We start from the raw sequence: 19,554 nt of genomic DNA, 5'->3' as shown, positions 1-19,554 counted from the left end.
CTGAGTATCTCTGGTGGAAGTCCTGCAGCCATGGTGAGCTCCTCCACTGCAAGTTTGGTCTCTCCTACTTCTTCAGTTCTACCGTTTTCTTAGCAAAACAACTCTGTTTTTTCCATCCTGACTGAATCCGAGCCCATAGCTGCCAAATTGGACACCCTTAGGCAGCTTTGAAACTGTGTAAAATCTTAGCTAGAAGATGACATACATAATGCCCCTCCATTTTGTCCTATGGAGGGGATTAAAGAAGAAGGAAATCTGCTCCTTTGGCCTGAATTCTGTCATGGGGGGAAAGACTAGATCAATAGGCTTTCATTGTCTCTCCCTCCAATCACATGAGTTCTGTGCTTCTGGAGCTTTTCTATGCTTGGAGGTGGCGCCTAATACTAGGAGAGCTACTCTTCTCATCACTATCCCCACAACAAACTTGTTGGGATTTTATTGGACAAACTGCATTATTTACATGGATTTCTGTGCTTTGCTTTCAAACCCCACTGGTACAGGCAAGGGAGCCATGTTACAATAAGAGAAGGTACTCAGGACATGCCAGCCTTTCAAAGGTGCCTTGGGATTTGTGTGATCCCCTGTGGATCTCAGGACATCTATGAATTAGTAGAACCATGTCCTGTTGCATTCTTCTCAGATGGCCAAATCCCACCTCCCAGACCGTACAGCACCTTGGCAACTCATACCGCATAATTTTCCAGATATTTTGCAGATGTTCCCCTCATCCACCCACTAGAAATGGAAAAAGACTACAAGGAATTTTAGAAATTATGAATAAAATATTTTACTTAAATGTGATGTGCAAAACCTCTTGTAAGCATGCAATAATCTTTTAATTGATTGAGATACATAAATACACATTTATTCAACAGTTACCTCATTCATCTATCTGTAGAACTGCAGTATTTCTGGTACTTATTAAGAATGCAAGATGCAGAAATAAAATTGCCAAGATTCTGGCAGACTTTTTTTTATTTTTTTCCCCTATGAGACCTGCACAGTACTGTGCAGCCAGGCAGATGGGCTAATAAAGAACAGTAATTGGATCAGTGATAATCCCATTTGAAGGAATAAATCAATTTATAAATTTCTAGTAAATAGCAGACCTATACTTATTACTATGTAATAATGTAAATGACATGTCACTAATCACTTCCTCTTTTGCAGCCCTTCATTTTGGAAAATTATAACTGTCATAAGGCACAATGGAGTCGAGTACTTTTTGCAAAACTATAATATACAGCATGTTTTGATTTGTTCTTAGATTTCAACATATGAACATATGGTGTCCTCTCCCATCATCTACACTGAGCTGAAAATAGTTACTTAGGCCTAGAGCCTCAAAGGTATTTAGGTGCTGATTCTCATTAGGCTAGGCACCTAATTACTTTTGAGGATCTCAACCTTAGCCTAAAATTACCCATACTCTTACAGTGTAGTATATACCATATTTTTTAAATGTGAAGATTCAGTCCAAATTTTCAAATCTAAGCACTAGTTAGTCCTTAAATCCATGTTTAGACGTTTAAATAAAGGCGCTGACTTTCAAACGTGGTAAGCAAGCCACAGGTCTGAAAATCTTGGCACTGATATCTAAATGTGGATTTAGACCCTAACATTAGGCACCCAAACTTGAAAATTCTGACTTAATTCTTTTCTCCCCACATAGTTCATGTGCTTTGATCCCATCAAGGACAAGTCACATCTTTATTTTCCAATGTTCTACTTTCCCCAAGGTTAAATATTTTGTTTTCAGCATGATCATTTGAATACACCATTATTCCTTTGCTGTGCAAGATTTGAAATCTATTTGATTTTGTCTTAAATTCCATGTTAATATAAACTGCATGTCCTTGCTAGCTTTTCTGTGCTACAATGTAGCCCAATTCACACATTTTCTATTCTTCATACTGTTCCAATTTCATTATGGTCAAACAGCACAGTAGATGGAGTTGAGTTGGTCATATATTTGATAGCTAATTTTTGGTACAAATTAAACAGCAAAAGATATGAAGTCCCACTGATTCTGTGTGCCTAAGATTTTGCCCATTCTTATTTGAATAACATGAGAAACCAGGACACACACATTGTATAGAGAATCCTTACTTATGGTTTAGTTCTACTACCACGTACCTTTGTTATGTAGGGTCACTCAGAGAATAGGCATGTTAATGAGAAAGTGCACAAAAGCCACTCCATAGAAGGTGTCTTCCATTCTAGTTGCTAACCCTACTTACTAGGTAACTGTTATAACTCTTCGGACACAGGATGGGATACATATTTTGTCAGTGGGTTTATCTATCATGAATATTTATATAGTGGGCTTTGGATCATGACTTTACTGAAGTCAGTGAGAAGATTACTATTGACTTCAGTAGACTTTGGATCAGGCCGCATCTCAAGATAGAAAATCTGTGTGACAACAACTGTTTTATATTAAGTTCTTTTTACAGATAGCAGAGCACCCCACCTCCACAGAGACCTATTTTGTCATGTAATCCTTTGCCTGCTATCCTATGTTATACCACAGAAGTGCACTTCATGTGTTATGGGTGCTGTTATGGGTGCTAATGGATTTTTCATTAGTGCCTTGGAAAATTTTATCTTCAACAGGAACATCAATCAACCTAATTTGATTCCTGTATTGCCAAGTTGATGTACAACAAATATTGGGCTAAATTTGTCCTTGGTGTAACTTCTCTGGATATAGTAACATCAAGGATGAATTTGGTCCATGCTGTCTAGACATCAATATGTTCACAGTCATCACTTTATTTAAAGGAGCTTTGCAGAATAATAAGGCTGAAGTCTTACTATGACCTATTTATTTATTTTTGTGCAACTTTAAGGGGGAGCTATCTCTTTGTCTTGTCATCTCTAAGAAATTATTATATGAGGACCAATAAATTCATAGCAACTCACTGATTTACCAGAGACTTTCCTGAAATTTTAGTATCAACAACTCAGCTAGATTATTGGAATGTTGCTTTGAAGCTTACCAGCTAAAGTAGCTTGAAGAAACCCAAACTAAGGGAAGACAGCATTGCTTTTTCTTGCACACACCAAACATTATATGCATCAGCTACCTCTATTAAGAATTACTATTTCCCACCTATTTAGTCTCACACTGGCTTATTGCTCTCATTATTGCCTTCTCTGCCCTCTCGTATGTGGAGATGGGAGTGATGGGTAAGAGAATAATACAATGTGTGGACATGGAGAATTTGTGTACATGGAGTGGGCGTTGGTAAAGAGTAAGGGAAGCGCATGTTCTCTGGATGATGCGAATGGAAGGAAGTCTGAATGTATTGGTTAGGGATGAGAATAGAGTCTGTCACACCACAGATTGGAGACTGGGGGTGAGGCTCAGAGTAACCACTGATCAGACTGCTAAGGATAGATCAGGGGTCTCAAACACGCGGTCCAGGAGGTTATTTTCTGTGGCCCGCAAGCTCCTCACAGCCCCCCCGGCCTCCCCAAGCTTTTACCTAGAGTGGCTCCGGCCCAATGAGCACGGGGGCAGGGCAGGCCCTGGGTGGGAAGGGGTGGGAAGAGGCGGGACAAGGGCGGGGCATCATGGAGGGGATAGAGTGGGGGTGGGGCCGAGGGAAGGTGTCAGTAATGCAGCCCTTGGGCCAATGTACTAGTCCTCATGTGGCCCTTGTGGTCATTTGAGTTTGAGATCCCTGGGATAGATGGTCCTATTCAGTGGTGTGCAGATTTAAGACGTTTTGGGGGGAGGGGAGGGTTTGAGAGTATAAAGAGTCTGAGGATAGGAGGACTACACCAGGGGTCCCCAACGCAGTGCCCGCAGGTGCCATGGCGTCTAAGTGTGCCTGTGTACCGGCCGCCGACAAACAGCATCATCCAGAGGCATCACCACTGAAATGCCGCCGAAATTCAGCAGCATTTCGGTAGTGACGCCTCTGGATGACGCCGCTTGTCAGCAGTATTTCGGCAGATGCTCGTCCACCGCCACGGGCCTCCATGGCTCATCGTCTGGCGCCCACCAGACGAAAAAGGTTGGGGACCACTGGACTAGACTATGGGTAGGGTTGTTTACGGGGGAGGTTGAGAGAGAGAAATCAGGACTAGAGATGACAAAGGGACACAATGGGGAGGGACAGAGAAGGGAGGAGATATTAGAAGATTGAATTTTACAAATGCTCAATGCCAGGATTTAACTAGCTTTTAGTGTTCATTAAACACAATCCAATTTTGAGTATACAATGTCATCTCAGTGTAACAGAGCTCATCTAGCTATCAATCTGATCTTGAATTGCTGGTAATTTTACCATATGTAATATCAGAATTAACAGTTCTGAGAACAAATTCCACTTTAATACATTATTGATGTGAACTGTCATGTACCCACTCTATCACTTCAACAAAGGCAACTTGATCAAATATTTATAACTTTTTCCAGCTGTTTGTATATTTAAGCAATAATTTCAGAGAAAGTGCTAAGTACAAATGGTTTAAAGTTCAAATACCCTAAAGCCCATTGCATTGTAACTAAACAACGAGATCTACAACAAACACAAAAATGAAGGCTGCTGTTCACAAGCCCCCAGGAATAGTAAACAACATGGAAAATCAGCTTTAAAACTTCTTTTCAATAGTCCAAGTATTGCCTCTTTGCTGAGAGTCAGTAGAAAAGAATTCAAAATATCTGCACTGCATAGTCAAGGCTAGATTGTGCCCTGGTCCTATGTGGCTGCATGGAGCCATAAGGAGAAGACTGACCTCAGCCCTCTGTGCAGCAGCCTAGGACCTTCCTGGATTGTGGCTCTGGGCACAGGAGGGAAAGCAGGGGCTGCATGCTCAATACCGCCCCCACAAGCAAATGGGGAGAGGCCAGACCCATGAGCCACATATCGGCCAGCAGGACAGGGAATATGTTATGCTCTCTGTTCCCTGGTGCAAGAAGGGAACCTGGAGAAGTATTGTACTTTTTCTGAGACACAATTTCTTCCTGGAATTCCTGGGTCAACACAGTTATGCACCACCTAATACTCAGGGCTGAGACTACAGCTTCCATCTACCCTTGAGCACACATCTCATTCATTGCTAAGTCAGTAGTTGGGAGAAGGAAGAAGAGGACTACAAGGTACACACAAATTAAGGAGCTATAAAACAATAATGCCACAGTGAAACTGTGATATTCACAAGAATTAAATGGTAAGGGTCAGATCTGTGTGCTAGTTCCACTGAAGAATAACATTCATGTAAAGCTGAACAACCCTATTGAGATCCATCTTTATATCCAAGTAACTGAAAAAAGAATTTGGATCAACAAAGACTGCATTGGTATGACAAAATTTTACCCAACAAGACTGCACCAGTGTAATTGAGAAAAATATGGAGTATTAACTTCAGTCTCTATAGACCTAATTACTTGGGTCCAAATTACTTAATCTGAGGACAAAATGAGGACCTCTAACTTTGGTCAAGCAGGAACTCAAAAGGAAAGTGGGCCAGATTAATCCCTGATGTAACCCCACTGGCTTCTCTTGATGTATCTACATCAACACGAATTAAATTTAGAAAGAAGGTACAGGGGTGGTGATGATGAATTTCAGCAATGTAAATAGGACCAATATTAGTGATATGGGAGGTCTCGGGAGGATTACTACTGTAAAAAATATATAGCTGTGTTGGATTCTCTGGTGCTGCTGTTTGTGATCATTGCTATTACTGGTGAGTACTTAATTCACTAACTTCTGTTTGTTGGGGGATAGAGTAAAGGGTAATTGCTTTTAATCAACTCTGATGGGACCTTCAATATCAAGAACTGGTAGTTCTGAACATTTTGCTAATGAAGACTTGGCATGGGGTGCCCTGGACTATGCTGAGACCCGTTTGCTTAGAAAATTCTCAGCCTAAGTCTGAATGGCTACAGAGGAAAAGGAGTATGGTGAGATGGGATTAAGTCATAAGTTAAATGCTGTAAAGTATCAGACGGGTAGCTGTGTTACCTGCCTCTGGAAATTTCCACTACGTACGCCTGACGAAGTGGGTATCCACCCACGAAAGCTTATGCTCCAATACGTGTGCTAGTCTATAAGGAGCCAAAGGACAAGTTAAATGCTGGTGAAGCTCCATTAGATCAATAATGTAGTTGCATCCAGGATGCATTTTCCCCTTCAAGTATAAAGGCTTCTGTTTCTCATGCAGGCAATGAAAGTTCTATCTACAAATAAGAACTAGCTCCACAAAGTGAGAAACAGAGAGATGTGGATCTGTTTCACAGCTATTCTTACAAAGATTATGCTTTTTTAAAAAATAAATAAATAACCCACTTACAACAATGGATCAGTTTAAAGGGGAAAAACACCTAAAAATGTCCTGCATACTAAAATTAGCTCTGGATTTATGGGATGAGAGAACCCAGGTCCTTAATTAATCCATATCAGTCTAGGATTTTTTTTAAAAATATTTTATTCCAGATACATCTTTGGTATAGTGCTATCCAAAAAGTTTTACATTCAACTCTAGTATGAGCTGGTAAATTTTAAATAGGTAGGGGGGAAAAAGAAAAATAAACAGACTAAATTCTTCTTTGGTCTAACTCCATTGATTTCTGTGGCATTACATGAGAGGGGAGAGGGCAGAGCCTGAGGCCTGAGCAGCAATGGAAGGCTACTGACCTAGCTGCAAAATGTTATCCGCTAACAGCAGAAGGCTGTGAAAGCTGACAGTACAGTCTATTCCTGTTACTAATTTTAATAAGATAGCTCAGTATGGCCCATTTCAGACTTACTGAATTCTAAATATTCAAACATACGTTTTGCATTCTACAATACTCTGATTAACACTGATAATTAGTCATTTTAAGTCACATCATGCAGGATGCGGAGAGTATCCTGGGTAGAGCACAGGATTGGTTTTAGTTGCTTCAGGTATTGCTACTCTCATTACTGAAATGATCCAATTTTCTATATACGATATCAGACCTAAAAAAACAGTTACAAATAAAGTTGCTCTGACAGCTCAGTTGCAGGCTTGATCTCCATTTTATCTAATAATGCTGATTGTATGGAAGGAAGGGAGCTAGATAAAGAGGTCCATAAGTTTGCCACAAGTGGCATTTTGCCACAAAAACATTTTAAATGATCCACTGTTGCTTGATTCAGAACAAAGAGTTTAGTCTTCTCACAGCTTGCTGTCTGAGTACATTTGCTGTAGATAGGATAAAAGCTAATCAGAGAATGTCAAGGTCCTCCACTTCCTTACCCTACTTAGAGGTCACTAACAATATCTCCCCCAAATACAAAAGTGAGCTAACTAGCCAGCCACAGCATGTTTTTCTGGCTGGGAATGACATAGTGTGTGCTGCAGACGTGTGCAATATTCACACACAGATACATGCACTGAAAGAAACACTTGGTTTTTACAAATGGTGTATTTTCAAAATATTAAATAGTTTAAACTATGTATTGATTGTAAAAAAGTGTCCTGAATCTATATTAAACACAGAGGAAAGTTACTGTGGTTTTCTAAAAAAGTATTTTGCTTTTGCTTGTGTGTGTTTTACTCTTTCTATATTGCTCTGGAACCCCAGTTGTCTTGGATCTTGGGTATTTTTGTCCCTATTTCCCATATCTGCTCCCCCTAAACAATTAAGGTTTCCTACTATATTTTGACTTTTCCCTTTCTCCCCATAAAAGTGTTCAGTCAGAAAGGCTTCAAAGCAGCATAATTCAACCTCCAAATTGGAACACTTCAAATCTGTACGTTTTACAAACGTCAAATGTGCACAGAAAAACTGCATTTATGCATGTAAGACAGATGGTTGCCATTTGTAAGTGCAAAGAAAAGGTGACCTCTTTTTTTTTTTTTAGAGACAAGTGGAATGTCTCATCCTGATGTCACCTGAAGCAGTCACCATCCAGCTGAACAAGTAAAATCAATGAGTTTGTGTATAGATCATCTTCACACCTCCCCCAATTAGACTTGTCATGATGCTACCAAGAGAGCTTTTTAGGAAGACAGTCCCTTTCTTAAAAAGCTTACAGTTGAAATGGAAACAATTAAACAAGAGGAAGGGGGAGGGAGAACAAGCCAAACCATGAAAAGAGTGAGTAGGTTGTTACAAATAGATACTCTGGCTACAGGAGCTATGTGTACAATTAGGATGGTACTGAGACATTACTCTTTCTCTCTCACTAAACACATACAATAAATAATTAACAGTAAACCCCATGAACTGACTTGCTTGAAGGAACGCTAAATTGTGTTTTCAATGGAAAATGCAAAAAAACCCGCAACCCCAACATGCTTAATATTTCTGGTTCTAATTAGGAATCCTTAACAGGGAGCAAAATTAACATTAGCCTTTTGGCTCGAGATCACTCCTTTATAGCCAATTCTATCCCCAGAGAGAGAGATTATTATAGCAAGGTTCAGTCAACCCTGTAAAGTGAAAAGCTTATTCATTTTTTATGAGACCAACTTCACATATGACACTGTACAAACTCTTAAACTGAACAGCTGCTCTGCAGGTAGTACCCACAATGTCATTAATAATGCAGGAACGTTAGCAGAGGCAGTGGACAACTGCATATGGCTCTGTCCTTGAATCTAAACCAATCCCTAAAGTGATACTTTTGCACACCCAAATACATTGCACATTAACATGAGCTTTGCAGTAGTCATTTATTTTTATGAAATTCTCTGCAATTATTACTTTGTACCTACTACTAGCTTGTCCAAATAAACTATTACATGGCAAAATTATAGCGTGTGTAAAAGACCAAAAATGAGGTGTGCAGTATATACTCCTTTTCTTTGGAAGCAGACCAAAACATGCAGGACTTTTTTAGACAGCTGTTAAGAAATAAGAACAGTCATACTGCATCAGACCAATGGTCCATCTAGCCCAGTATTCTGTTTTCTGACAGAGGCTGGTGCCAGATGCTTCAGGAGGAGTGAACAGGGCAATTTATCAAATGATCCATCCCATCATCCAATCCCAGCTTCTGGTAGTCAAAGGTTTAGGGACACCCAGAGCACAGGGTTGCATCCCTGACCATCTTGGTGAATAGCCATTGCTGGATCTCTCCTCCATGAACTTACCTAATTCTTTTTTGAACCTAGTTATATTTTTGGCCCTCACAACATCCATTGGGAACAAATTCCACAGATTGACTATGCACAGTGAAGGACTTCCTTATGCTTGTTTTTAAATTGGCAGCCTATTAATTTCATTGGTAGCCCTTGTTTGTGTGTTATGTAGAGGGGTAAATTTAACACTTCCTTTTTCACTTTCACCACTATTCATGATTTTATAGACCTCTATCATATCTCCCTTTAGTCTCTTATGCAATCTGAACGGTCCCAGTATTTTTAATCTCTCCTCATATGGAAGCTGTTCCATACCCCAATCCTTTTAGAAGCACATTTGTCATATTTTTCCAATTCTAATACATCTTTTTTGAGATGGGGCTACCTGAACTGTACACAGTATTCAAGGAATGGATGTACTATGGGTTTATATAGTGGTATTATATTATCTATCCCTCTCCTACTGGTTCCTAACATTATTCGCCTTTTCGAATGCTGCCATACATCGAGCAGATGTTTTCAAAGAGCTATCCATAATGACTCCACAATCTCTTTCTTAAGTAGTAATAGCTAATTAAGACCCCATAATTTTGTATGTATAGTTGGGATTATGTTTTCCCAGTGTGCATTACTTCACATTTATCAATGTTGAATTTCATCTGCCATTTTGTCACCCAGTTTCCCAGTTTTGTGAGATCCCTTTGTAACTCTTCGTAGTCAGCTTTGGTCTTAACTATTATGAGTACATTTGTATTGCTGGCACCTCACTGTTCATCCTCCCTTTCCAGATCACTTCTGAATACTTTGAACAGCACAGATCCCAGTACAGATCTGTGAGGGACCCAGATATTCACCTCTCCCCATTGTGAAAACTGGCCCTATATTCCTACCCTTTGCTTCCTATCTTTTAACCAGTTACTGATCCATGAGAGGACCTTCCTCTTATCCCTGGCTGCCTACTTTGCTTAAGAGCCTTTGGTGAGGAACCTTGTCAAAGGCTTGTTTTCCTGCACTGAATAAAATAAATTATTGCCCTTTTAATTTCTCTGTGTGCATTTAGTCATTTTGATTAACTTTTAGTGATTAACTCTATACAAAGTAAATATTTTGGAATTAAATTTTTAACTGATCACATCCCCTGGTTTCCTAGGAGCATTGGAGGGAAGGCAGCACACACTGCAGAAAAGTGGGCAATTATACCCACAACACAGTTCAGCTTATCCCGAGTCTATGAGGGGGTCTAAACAAGTGGGCAACTTACATACCCCAAATACGTCTGTTTCCAGACACATGACTAAATAAAACATCACACTGTCTTGTAATGCAGTGAGAGAAAACAGGACGGGAGCCATTTGGGTGTGAAGGAGCTGACAGTTAAAATTTAGGACATAAGAAATAACCCTACATTTAGCACTGGCTTTAAAGTTACTCCTGAGGGAATTCTGTGCCAAAAAAATAAAAATTCTATGCATGTTTTAAAATTCTGAAAAAATCTGCATATTTTTATCTGTCAATAAATGAATGTGGAGCCTCCAGCATGGCAGTAGGGAGCACAGGCCACAGGCTGCAAGGAGATGGGAGATCACCCTGAAGCCCTGCCCCCGGAACACAGACTGACACAGTGCAAGAGCCGGGCCTGCCCCAGAAACCCCCCAGGGCCCTGCCTCTCCCCTCCATGAGCACCAAGATAGTGAACAAGGGGGACAAAGTCTCGCAAGCACACCCAGCCCTGGCCCCAATCCAGGTGTGGGGCAAGCAGGCTCAGCTGGCAAGATCCAAGTGTGGAGGGGATTAGTGTGCGGGAGATCCAGGTGTGGGGTGGTTTCTGGGTGTGAGGGACTCAATGGTGGAGGTCAGGGTGCTGAGGGAGTGGGGGTTGGTGGGGTGCTGAGGGACTGGGGGTTGGTGGAGTGAAGGTCTGGGTGTAGCTGGTTGGGGCTCAGTGGGGTGGGGATCTGGGTGCAGGGGGACTCATCGGGGTGGTGTAGGAGGGTGGGGGTTCAAGTGTGGGGCATAGCAGGAGATGGTCTGGATGCAGGGGGATGGGCTTGGTAGGGGGGTCTGGATGCAAAGGTGAGGCTCAGCAGGGGATTCTGGTGCAAGGGTGAGGCTTGGTGGAAGGGTCTAAGTATGAGGGGCTCTGGATGTACAGGGGTTGGGCAGATAGGAGGAGCAGCTCCCAGTACAGTGATCCCTCCCACTGTGGCTGAGACGTGATGGGGCAGGAAGCGGAGGAGGGGTTGTGGGCTTCCTGCATCTGGGGGTGGATCTGACCCCACTTCATCCATTCCTTGCAGAGGAAGAGGAAGTTCTGTCTTCCCAAACCCAGTCTGGTACTAGCAGCTGAGCTTGACGCAGGGTAGGAGCCACAGGCCCAGCAGAGATTTACCTCTCTGGCAGCTGCTTCAGGCACCCAAAGCGATGCGCCCGTGCTGCTGGGGCGAGGCATGTGACCACTCTTGTGGCTTTCCATTGCTTCCCTGTCATTTTCTGCAGGGAAGCAAAGAAATCTGCGAAGGACATGAATTCTACATGTGTGCAGTGGTGCATAATTCCCCCAGGAGTATCAGGTGTATAAAATACCATAATAAACTCCTGAAGCACAACAGTACATGTAGGGTCTGCTCCAGCTCCCATGGAAGCAAATGTCAAAACTCCCTCTAATTCAGTGGGAGCCCAAGATGTCTATTTTGTTAGAACATGCTTTCATTTCAAATGGCACTGTCCAGTTTAAGTAGTCTCAGAATTGGTTTTCAAAGCTATAAAAAAAATCCATTTGGTATTAGTATTTATTTAAGATCAAAGGAGTTGGATTATTTAGACAATCAAGATCCACTTGCCTTTCTTAAATTTATGTACAGGAAGCTTCTTAAGCTGATCTTTTCGAAGCCGATTCCTTCTTGCTCTATGTCTATCTTGCACAAATTTTGTGATCTGGAAAGAAGCAGACATAAATAAGATGATGGAAACACAAAAGACAGCAATAGAACAATGAAATAGCCAGTTTTGTTTTGTGAGCAACCATTCTAAGTTAGCCAAAGATGAACTGTCCTCAGGATTGGGATAACATACAGCCACCTTTGTCCCAGCTGGACTCAAGGGCAAAGAGGAATACATACAAACAGCAGTGAAGCAGGATAATTTTACACTAGTAAGATCTCTAGATGACCATGATACTAAAAAGCTGAATGTATATAACATTTATACAGAAAATAATTTAATAGGAAATAATGGCAAACTCCTTGCTGCATCCTGTACAACCCCACTGAAGCAGCACCCTGGCTCAAATCAATGGGGTTGAAGGTGGTGTAGTCACAGAAGTATATGGCTCACAGTTTTCATTTACAGTGGTTCTACACCAGTGTAACTCTGCAGGCAGATTATTCCCTGCTTAGCAGGAATTTATTCATAGCACCTAGCTTCAGTTTCCCTTTTTCTAACTTCAGGCTGTCTCCTATCTTGCTCCCTTTGATCACACAGAATAAATCCTCCTTATTTTTCTTACAGTCCCACAGATATTTTTAGTCTCTTATTATGTCCTGACTTTGTATGATGAGATTATTTTCATGGCCAATTTGAGAAAGGAAATGATGAGACAGCCTTAATTACAATGGTGCTAAAAGACAAAATGAACAATCCAACTTGGAAAATGGCAGAGCTCACCATTTTGATCACTGTAACAGTTATACAGGCACAGCAGAAGAGACTGTGCAGCTTATGGTACAATAAACACTGTTGAATATTAGTGTTATAAACAATGTTAATTCTCCTTGCCATCTCATAATCAGTTAAGGAGTTGTTTTCACTTTCTCACCACTGCTATTCTTATAACACTACCCCTTATCTCTTTTTAATATAATGTAAGTATAAATGTAGGTATGAGTGATGTAGACAAAATACATGATGTGTGTTATAAACATGATATCTGATGACAGTTTAGCTGAAATGTTGATATCAGTGTAATTCTTCCCTCAGGAAAACAAACTTGCCATTTTTTTGCTTTGCATTTATAGCCTATTTAGATATTCCTGTTGTTTGGAACTGAACTTCCAGTCATTTTTTTTCCAGGTGTGAACTGCGTAGTAGTACGATTTTATGTTTGTATTTTATATAATTTAAAATAAAAAATAAAGAATAATAATGTAGCATGTATTAAATGTATAGCTGTATGATTTGATTATATTTTGCTAGCCATTTTTTTTTTGAATAGCAGAAAGGAATGGCCTAATGGGCCATTGGTAAAGATGCATTATCCAGAATTTGTGTCGGAAGCTGATTTTAAGGCAGTGACAGACCTTTAGGGTTACCATTTTGTTCTAGGTATAGCATTTTAAAATAAGTAAAAAAAATGCAATGATTTTTTTTTTGCATTTCAATTTGATGTTTTTGTTTAAATGTTTTGTGTAAATGAATTTTGTTTTGTGTGTGAATGAGGAATGTGCGTGTTAAAAAATAAATGTGAAGGCCATTACTAGACCAGATATTTTAGGAAGGAATCAAGGACAAACACAAAGGAGCCAGGAGATTACAACATGCTCCTATTGAAATGTTAATTTTAACAACTTTAAAAATAAAACAGGCACCTATCAATGGGAACAAAACAGCTGTAATTAAAACCAGCCTGGGGTAACTCCCTAAAAAATGAATAAAAAAACAAAATAAAAAATAAAAAAATAATTAAAAAAACAAGCAGTCATTAAACAACAGCATGATGGTGCAAAACTCATTGGTCCCAATGAAGGAAAATCACTATACAAACAGGGTGCCTTGCCATGAAACTTTGCATTCATCCTGCCAAGATTTCCCCGGAGCATTGTTATCACAATTGACAGAGTCTGACTCCTCCCTACCCATGATCAACCTAGCTGGCCACTAGAATGATCCGGACTGTGCATTGGTAACTGTAACATTGACTGGCAGGACTGTGTGTGTGTGTGACTGAATGCTAATTGTTGTTAATATGCTAATTTTTGTTCTTCCAATAAATGACTTATTACCTTTTCCCCTGAAAAAGATCCCATGTGCTTCTTATAAGCATAACAACTGCAGTTAATCATCTGGGATTTAGATGCTAGACAGCCTCTTATTTATTTCCTATTTAAAACCTGAGCTTCATGGGAGGAAGTGTTGGAGGACCAATTCCAACAAATCTTTTGGGAGAGCATGTCTGGATTCTGTTTAGGGTTCAGTCCAGTGGCTGAAGCGAAGGTCTGATTGGATATCTGAGTAACCTCTCATTCATGACTACAGAGAAAAAGGAACAGGACACAGGTCAGATGTATTTCTGCCCTCAGCTTGTTAGCAGTGTAGCACAAGTTTATAGCCGCCGCACTACACTGAGGTGTAAAAATCTAAAGTGGTATTTTACTTGCATTTCAGAGAGGAGGAGATGCCCTGGAAATGAATGTATTTAAATAATCTGTGATGGCTTTATCATTGTAATATCTATCCTGGTATCTTTAGATTATGTTGGTTTAGACAACTGGTCCCCTGGGAACAATGTACTGTGGCAGTGACCTTTTGGGTCAGTTCAGCTGCTGTTGGTTTTTTGTTTTCCCTTGCCCTAGGAAGATACAATTGAGGGAAATGACAGAAGTGCAATTCTAAGGAGAAACGTCCTCATCAATTCAATTGTGGATGGCCTGAACTGATGTAATAAATCTATATCATGAAAGAATTACCTTTCACCTTAGGGCCTGTCTACACTGGTAATTTACAGCGCTGCAACTTTCTCACTCAGGGGCATGAAAAAACATCCCCCTGAGTACAGCAAGTTTCAGCGCTGTAAAGCGGCAGTGTAAACAGTGCACCAGCGCTGGGAGCCACGTCCCTTGTGGAGGTGGGCTCTGCCACGACCACACAAGCCACGTTAAAGCGCTGCCAGTGTAGCTAGCCCTTAGAAACAGCTTTTTGTTTTTGTTTTGTTTTCTTTTATAAGTGGAATAAAGCTGAAGAACTGGTAACTGTTACATTTTTACCATTCACAGTCAATCTAAAAGACTTTTAGCAAAATGAATTGGTGTAAACACAAAATTAACCATTTTACATTTTAAAATTATGCTTGTAAACATTTACCCAACAGGCTGCAGTTGTATGTTACACTGTTGATTTATGAGGCTCAGAATGGTTCTGATATTCCTGCCCTTCATTCAAAATGTTATACAGAAAAATCTGTCTTAAAAAGCCATACAATGGATAAAAAATAGTTGCCTAGTGGAAGTGTGCTTTAACTAAATTTAAAGTCAGACAAAATTGTACTAAATTCCCCGTGTATGGCTGTATGTTCAGTGTATATATGGTGAATCTTGCCCTTTGCACTGTCTGTAATAGGTACCTTCTTGTCTTAAATGTCCTTTTTGTAAAGAATCTCAAAAAAATTTACAATATAAGTACAACTAAACAAAATGAGGGCTTGCAATTCTTCAGCACACAATCTGACCCAGTATTCATGTGTCAGCATCCCACAGTTCACCTGGAAATATTTATATCCCTCTCTTTATATTTATAGTTCCGTATGAAAAATTAAAGTTAACATCATAAGAGATTAATGGAAGCAGAGGAGTCCAGACCTCTCAGAGCCATTGTTTCAGGCTATCTGCAGACAAGGAAAGTAGTTTATACTTGGTTCGCATTTGGAAGGTTAAATTTACATGACTTTTAACTCCAAGGAAGAGTTTACAGACCTACCCTTCTCCTCTGCTTTTTCCCAATATATGAGCAAAGGACTCAGAGGATATAGTCACAATGCCTCAGCTGTGCCTCACCAAGTGGGTGGCTTGCTCCCCAAATTAATCCTGCCCAGCCCTTCAGGCTTGCACAGACAGTTGTTTGGTCCCAAAATCGGGGCTTTCATTTCAGCAAGTGTCAGTTAGGCACCACCACAGTGCTGCTATCTCATTCAATTGTTACAAAACTGTGCTAATTCAGAGCACTGGCCTTTTCTACATTGACATCTATAGGTCCTACACTTAAAAGGCATACGTAAAAAAGACAAATTGTTCAACTTGCATGGGTGGCCTTTGCGTGGATATTCTGCTGCTATCCCAACAAAATTCCACATATATTTCCTGTAACACGGTTAATGTTATTTGTAATGCAGAAACCTGTCTTTTCTATTGTCAGGGTAATAGCTGCAATTCCAAGGAGATGTGGCCTTTTGATGAGTTCGGTCTAGTTTCTGTTATATCAGTCTTGTCCCTTGCTGATCTACATATATCAGTCTAAGTTAATTCTTGCCCTGAAGAAGACTCCTCTGAAGTTCACAAGGAAGCTTTAGAGCTATTCTAACACCAAGATGGAGTATGAGAAGCTGATCTGGTGGCAAAAGTCTACAATAAGGCATGAAGAAGCACCTTTAAGGAAAGAATCTCTACTGATGAGGCATCCATGATGGAAATCTGGGATGAAATTCTCATTCTACTGAAATCAAGCTCATAATCTATCTCTTCTAGAGATCATTCATTATTTTATATATTTTTCTCATAACCACTTATTCATCTCCTTTGAAAAGATTAGCATTAGTTACCTTACAATCTTTCTTCATATGAGGGTTTTTCCATGCCCTCTAATCTGTCTTTTCTGAGATGGGGTGACCAGTGTTGCACACAGTATTCTAAATGAAATGTAAATCTAGTGATTTACATAATAGTATTACAATAGTTTTTGTATTGTTCTTCATCTCATTCCTTATGCACCCTAACATCTTGGTTGCTTTTTTGAACTTCAGCTTCACACTGAGCAGATGAACAGAGGTGCTGGAGTTGGAGCTGGAGCACTGAGAATTTAAGAGAAAAGGCTATTTGTGGAGCATTCTCCACGAGGGCCATCATCCATGGAATTTATTAACCCATTGGCCTGAAGTGTCTGAATCTGCTGACCTTCAGGACACACTGCACTATCTATTTACCCATGCTATTGAGGGAAGAGGGACATAATGAGGGCTGGTGTTTGTTGGTAAGGCAAGGTATTGTTTGGGTTTGGGGTAATCTCTGGTTGGTTATTTTTTTCTTCTCTGTGTTTAATCTTTTATGTCACTGACGTTTTAATGGTGCCAAAGGCGCTTTTAAAATTATAATTTAATTTGAATGTATAATTCAAAATAACTAAAATAACCATCAATGTAACATGAGCCATCACTCCCAGCTGCAGTGCAGACATACCCTTAGGTGCTCAGCCCCTTTTTAAAATTTTTCAGCTAAACTGACAGGAAGCTTGAGACAGTTTCCCTGCTTCTAATGGAGTTCACCCTCCATCTCTTTATACTACTAAATCATCCCTGCCACAGATGGCTTACCCCTGGGGCTCATGAATGTTTCTGAAGAGCAATTCTTTTGTTTTTGCAAAGTACCAGGTTGCACCAGATGTCAGGTATTTTCCAAAAGTATTCACAGGGAAGGCTCCCCCACCCCCCACACACCCCCTCTCCAGCTTTACCCCAAGCCCAAGGTTGAACAGTCTATTAATCAACTCAGGATATTTTTCAGGATCAAAATAAAATGTTCCGAGCATGAGGCACTTAGTATGCTTGGCAACTGGAGCTGTTTGTTACTGTTAGATACCACAATTGTAGGCACATAAGAGAGAGGGAGGAAAATATTTTATTTAAATGAATTGTCTCCCCAGTCCCTCTAGGGCAGGGACTGGCATCCTTTGGCACGTGGACCATCAGGAAAATCCGCTGGTGGGCTGGGACGGTTTGTTTACCTGCAGCGTCCGCAGGTTTGGCCGACTGCAGCTCCCACTGGCCGTGGTTCGCCATTCCAGGCCACTGGGGGCGCTGGCCTGGAATAGCGAACCGCGGCCAGTGGGAGCTGCAATCGGCCGAACCTGCGGATGCTGCAGGTAAACAAACCGTCCCAGCCCACCAGCGGATTTCCCTGATGGGCCATGTGCCAAAGGTTACCGATCCCTGCTCTAGGGTGACTAGATAGCAAGTGTGAGAAATCGGGATTATTTTTTTTCGGGGCGGAGGATGTAGTAGCGCAGGCCTGTACAACTCGTAAAGCGGCGAGGGCCACATTACTCCAAAGAAAACAGCTGAGGGCCGAAACCCCCCAGCCCCGTGGAAACACCCCCACCCAGGACCTCCTGGCCCACGGAAACACTCCCCCCTGGACCACCCAGCCCTGCAGAAACAAACCCTCCTTCCCCAGCGCTGCCCCACCAAAAGAGCTGTGGGCCAAAAAGGAAGGTTGGAGGTGGGGAGGTGATACTTGATTTTAAATCAATCAGGGGCTCCCAGCTGAAGAGGTGGCTGGGAGCGTCAGGGGCAAATTAAAGGGCCTGGGGCTCCGGCGACTGGGGAAACCGGAGCTTTGCAGGGCTGGGGCAGGGATTTAAAGGGCCCAGAACTCCTACTGCTGAGAAGAGCCCGAGCCCTTTAAATCCCAGCCCCAGTCCATCCGCTGGAGCCGCGGCCGAGATTCAAAGGGCTCTGGGCTGCCTGCAACCGCCGGGGAGCCCTGAGCCCTTTAAATCTCAGCCGCAGCTGGGAATCTCTGCGGGCAGCCCAGAGCCCTTTGATTCCTGGCTGCAGCCGGGATTTAAAGGGCTCTGGGCTCGCCGCTGTGGGCATCTCAGAGCCCTTTGATTCCTGGCCGCAGCTGAAATTTAAAGGGCTCTGGGCTCCCCGCCGCTGCGGGCAGCCCAGAGCCCTGTGAATCCCAGCCATGACTGAGATTTAAAGAGCTCTGGCTGTGGGCAGCTCAGAGCCTTTTGAATCCCAGCCGCGGCTGGGATTTAAAGGGCTCTGGGCTCCTTGTGGCTACTGGCAGCCCAGAGCCCTATGAATCCCGGCCACAGCTGGGATTTAAAGGGCTCTGGGCTCCCCGCCGCTGCGGGCAGCTCAGAGCCTTTTGAATCCTTGCCACGGCTGGGATTTAAAGGGCTCTGGGCTCCCCGCCGCTGCGGGCAGCTCAGAGCCTTTTGAATCCTTGCCACAGCTGGGATTTAAAGGGCTCTGGGCTCCCCGCCGCTGCGGGGAGCCCAGAGCCCTTTGATTCCCAGTCACGGGCTGCACAGTGAGCCTCCATGGGCCGCATGCTGTGCAGGCCTGTAGTAGCGTATATAAGACAAAGCCCCAATATCAGGACAGTAGTGATAACATCTGGTCATCCTAAGTCCCTCTAATGTCCGATCTGTAACGCATATACACCTTTGGGAGACAAGGTCTATCACAAGGTTAAGGGGAAATATTTTTGTACAAGCTCTTTATTAAAACATTTGCAGCACATTATTGGTCTCCAGTCAGGAGGAATTCAGTGATGATATTCCCTGTGCAACTGGGTCCTAGGATGACACGAAACTTAGTATACTTGCTGGCTCTGCAGCTCCTTTCATTCACTGAGCCAGAACAATCCTTTAAGGAGAGCTAGCATTGAAGAGAAATTCCTTTTGTGGGGCAGTTGCTATGGCTTTGATTCCCTTTAAACAAAGCAGATTGATGATTGAAAAATAAAGAAAAGTTGTACTGTGGTATAGAGGGTG

The 19,554-nt window shown here is 41.8% G+C and overlaps 1 protein-coding gene across 2 annotated transcripts in view; it reads right to left on the bottom strand.

Moving 5' to 3' along the window:
• The window catches only part of RNF13 (ring finger protein 13), a 91,577-nt gene that overhangs the window by 11,350 nt on the left and 60,673 nt on the right, over positions 1-19,554 (bottom strand). For both annotated transcript variants that reach the window (XM_050966066.1, XM_050966065.1), the window contains exon 8: positions 11,910-12,003. In XM_050966066.1, coding sequence (XP_050822023.1) covers positions 11,910-12,003 — 94 coding nt within the window. The remainder of the gene's footprint in view (positions 1-11,909; positions 12,004-19,554) is intronic.

Source organism: Gopherus flavomarginatus, chromosome 8 (genome assembly GCF_025201925.1).
Source record: "Gopherus flavomarginatus isolate rGopFla2 chromosome 8, rGopFla2.mat.asm, whole genome shotgun sequence".
NCBI classification, from domain to species: Eukaryota; Metazoa; Chordata; order Testudines; family Testudinidae; genus Gopherus; species Gopherus flavomarginatus.
This window is presented reverse-complemented; position numbering and strand designations above follow the sequence as displayed.